The sequence below is a fragment of the Pteropus vampyrus genome, unplaced genomic scaffold (assembly GCF_000151845.1).
Source record: "Pteropus vampyrus isolate Shadow unplaced genomic scaffold, Pvam_2.0 Scaffold877, whole genome shotgun sequence".
Classification (NCBI taxonomy): domain Eukaryota; kingdom Metazoa; phylum Chordata; class Mammalia; order Chiroptera; family Pteropodidae; genus Pteropus; species Pteropus vampyrus.
Window position 1 is genome coordinate 33,716 of NW_011889658.1, and position 4,713 is coordinate 38,428.

At 31.9% G+C, this 4,713-nt stretch overlaps 1 protein-coding gene across 1 annotated transcript; it reads right to left on the reverse strand.

Moving 5' to 3' along the window:
- Positions 1-4,171: 4,171 nt before the first annotated feature.
- LOC111734222 (olfactory receptor 6C4-like) lies at positions 4,172-4,711 on the reverse strand. Its single transcript, XM_023526449.1, has one exon. The coding sequence runs from the start codon at positions 4,709-4,711 to the stop codon at positions 4,172-4,174; it is 540 nt and encodes a 179-aa protein (XP_023382217.1).
- Between the last annotated feature and the right edge of the window lie 2 nt (positions 4,712-4,713).

Sequence of the window (4,713 nt, forward strand, 5' to 3'; positions counted from 1 at the left end):
AAAACATATAGTTCAGTGAGTTTTCAACATGTATACCCATGAAAACACCACCACAATCCTAATGCAGAACTTTTCTATCATCTTCAGTATTTTCCTACTGCCCTCCCCTTGCCCCTGACTCTATAAAACCATTTATTTCCCTGCTTTTGACCTTTATGAAATATTTTGCATTTTCTAGAAATCTCATATGTAGATAATTATATAGTATCTAGTCCTTTGTGTCTGGATTTTTTTCACATCAGATAATGATTTTGAGATCTAGTTATTCTAGTTATTACTATTACTGCTGTAACAAATTGCCACAGGCTTAGTGTCATATAACAATCCAAATTTATTCTTTTATCGTTCTAGAGGCCAAAAATCTGAATACGTTTCACTGGGCTAAAGCCAAGATATAGGCAGGTGTGGATCCTCTTGAGGTTCAGGGGGAGAATTTTTCCCTAACCTTTTCTGGCTTCTGGAAGATACCTATATTCCTTGGCTTGTGACCCCTTCCTCATATTGCACCAACCTCTTGCTTCCCCTGTCACATGTCCTGCTTCCATGTACTCAAATCTCCTTTTGCTTCCTTCTTTTGAGGGCACTTGTGATCACACTTAAGGTCCAATCAGATAATCCAGGATAATCTCCCCATCTCAAGGTAACTTAAGCACATCTGCAAACTCCCTTTTACCATATAAGGTTCCAGGTTTCGGGAATTAGAATGTGAATATCTTTGGGAGCTATTATTCAGCCTACCTCACACCCAAATGTTATCAGATTTTTCCAAAGTCAAGGTTTTCCCTGACTCTTTTCTCTATCATCTCCATTTGCTTTGATGCCCACTAAGTGATTTCTTTCAGGTCTTTTTTTATTGTTTCGAATATTTTCTATCATGAATTTTTTCTGTTGTTACTTTTCATACTTTCTATTTTTTCTAATGAAGTTTTCTATATTTTTATTCATTCATTGAACACAGTTATATTCATCCCTTTAAATTCTTTACTGTTAAATATAACATTGTAGCCATATCAGGGTTGGTGTCTGCCAATTTTCTTTTCCTTTGATTAGGAGTCATATTCTCCTTGGTTTTGTACATTGGTAATTTCATGTTGTACCCTGCATGTCAATATTATATCATATCGAATATTGTTTCTATTGTATTCCTCTGAAGACCTTTTTTAATCTAGCATTAAACTATTCAGACTCAAGTGTGCAAATTCTTCCTCACCTTATGAGTACTGTTTCAAATCTCAGGTCAAGTTTTAAAGCCTTAGCTGTGATGCTGTTTTATAGGCAAAGATTTTAAATATTTGTCGGTTGATAGAATATTGTTGGTTGAGAAATGCTACAATTCTCCTTTATTGACTTATTCATGAAATGTGTTACATTTACCTCCTCTTCCTAACTAGAAGATTATTTTTATGAATTTTAATATTTTATTTGAATTGTTAATATTTTAAACCTGGATTCACTGGGAAACTTTTAAGTGTTAATGGACACCATAAATTCTGAAATTTCATGAAAGAAGTTAAGATTAATTGCCCAAGACCCAACTTTGACAAAGGACAGATTCACTCATCCAATATCCGACAATGTCACTGCTACAACTTAGGGGGTATGAATTTTGATGACAATAAGAAATGTTAAAATAATAACAGTCTTTTGTAAGGGAAGAAAGCATGTTTTACTTATATAAAGATAATCTAAACGACATTTTTGAAGCTGCACAGATATGGCCATAGCTTTATACTGCTAACAAGACTCTTCTCATTTACATGTCATTTTTATTGCTGACACATACCTAAGTATAAAATCATTGTTTTTTTAAAGGCAAATGTCACTACCTTAGGAAAAAAGCTCTGAAATATAAAAATAAATTTAAAATGCTATCAAATCGAACTATTAATGCATAAGATTAAAATTTTAATAATAAAATTATCAAAGTTTGACAATAACAACAATTTCCTTAGTTCTGCAAGTTTCCTAAATTCACTATACTTGATATTTGTGATACTTTATAAGCACTCACTTTCAACTGAGGTTAGTTGGGAGCAAAATAATTTTTTTACTACGTCTCCTAGTAAAGGATACTGTGTGTGGTGATGTTTTCACCCAGTTATTATTTTTTTCTACTCTGCAAGAGGAACTGAGTGAAAAATAGGCTTTTCTTCTCTTCAGCTACTGGACTTAAATATTTGATTCATATTAATGATATAGCTTTGCAAAGCAATTCCACAAACTAAAGTTTTGTATACTGCTTTAAAAAATGTAAGAGATGCTTCCTTCACCAAGACACATCAGTTTGGTAACTGCTTCATGAAATCTCAGGAAATATATGATTTGAACAACTTGACGATTAAAGATTAAACAAAAAAAAAATCTTGCAAACAACAACATTCACTCCACATACATTGCTGATTTTCAAAGACTCAAATATGAGATACTTAAGATTAAACCTCTAATCAATATTTTTAAGTTTTTTCCTGAATAACATGGAATTTTAAATGTAACATGCATGTAATTTTAAATAGCACTTATTACTGCTTTGTAGACTGAGAATGTCTGGCTAAAAGAGATTTCAAATTGATAGAATGCTATGCTAAGTCATCTTTTCTGCAATTTTTATTAGTTACCAGTTTTCTTTCAGAAAAAAATGTGTTGAGTTTTAACAGACTACTCCGAATTGGCTTTTCAGATTGTGTGTATTTGCATGTTTTAAAAGAAATTATCTCTGTCAGAAAGATGTCTAGCTGTATATCATTCTTTAATCTGTTTCTGAAATTAAGCAACCACCATAGGGTGAGATAATGTTCCGGATGACTATGATTAATCTATGAATGTTTAAAACAATAAACAAATAAATGAGTGAACTAATGAGCCAGTTACCTGTTGATCTAAATAACTAACAAAATAACAAACTAATTCAGTTGTTAACATCAACTATGTGTTAGGTATTGAGGTGGGTTTTGATGTAAATATGGTAAGTGTACGGGAACTGACATTAATTCCCAAGGTATTCTTTTAGTATCTCTGCTACTTAATAGATTCTCCACTATTAGATGAGTGAGTAAAGAATTTAAGTGTACAAATTTGGCACTAATTGACTATACATTTTAGTTAAAGTTTGTTAACTTTAGGACTCAGTTTTTCTCATCTGCATATTAAAGAGATTTGGAGTAGAAATATCCATAGCCTCTTAAAATTTTAAAATTACCCCTATTGTGAATCTGATCTATGCATTCTGAAAAATTAATATGAACTAGAAAAGTTCAGAAAATGTCAGCTTTTACTTGTGATGGAGATTCTGCCTAAGGATATCAGATTATAAACATTTAAAGACTAACATGAATTTAGAAGGTATATGCTTTAAGGCTATAAAGTCATTAACACCATGGATAATGTTAATATAGTTTTATTTCATATTCTTGCAAATGAGAACCAGTACAATGACTAAGCATAACACTAAATATAGGAAATTTGCTGTGAGAACGTGTTTCTAATTAGCTTAAATTTGAATCATCTCTTTACCTTTTTCATGGATTTGTGTATACATCATCATTAAGCATTTTACCATCAATGAACATATTGATATTCTCTTCTTTAGAACTTACTTTCCTCAAACACTGAGTATGCCTAGGTTCTCATTAAGTGATCATTGTGTGGAAAGTCTAAGTTTAAATCTCAATATTATAATTTGAAAATAATCAACTTTATAACAATTCACTATATATTGTTTAAGCTATTATTAACAAGTTAAAATAAATTTCTTCAGTGTATGTATTTAATTTTCCAGTTATAAGTGTAGAGATTAAAACCATATGGCAATTGATGAAAACAACAGTTCATTAGTAAAAAACAGACTTTAGATTTCAAATTGCCAATCCTGACATCCGCTAAAATCTTTTCTTTATAAGTGAGGTACAAATGCATGAAAAACAGCATGGAAGTGTTAGAGCACACACACACACACACACACACACACACACACACACACACACACACAGATCTGTACAATTTTAAGAACAATAAAGTGATGATAAAATCAGCCTAATTAATAAGTAGTTTTACTGTTTCAATGTTAATATAAGAATATTAGTGATATCATATAGAAAATATTTTCAAATTACAATAATGTACATCTACGGTCTTCCAAACATTTATTTATTTTAATAATGAACCTCTGGTAGTTTCACTTTTTTAAAAAAACTGCTATCTTGGTGACCATATCTTTGAACGCTATTTTCACTTGTTTGTTCCTTAGGGTATAGATGAAAGGGTTCAACAGAGGGGCAACTGAGGTATTTAAAACAGCCACTCTCTTATTAAAAGTTGCTGCATCTTTTACAGAGGGATTTGTATACATAAAGATACAGCTTCCATAAGAAAGTGAGACCACAATCATGTGAGAAGAACATGTTGAAAAAGCTTTTTTTCTTTGTTGAACAGAGGGGATTCTCAGAATTGTTCTGATGATGTATGTATAGGAAAGAATCACTAGCATCAAGGTGAAGATGAGGGTAACCACAGCAAGGACAAACTCGATCAGTTCTATCACTCGTGTGTCTGAACAGGATAAATGCAACAGTACAGAATAGTCACAGCAATAATGATTGATGACGTTGGATGCGCAGAAAGTCAGCTGGAGGGTCATTATATGCAGCACGATGACAACTAAAAAACCAGAAAACCAGGAACATAGGACAAGTTGAATGCAGACTCTCCCGCTCATTA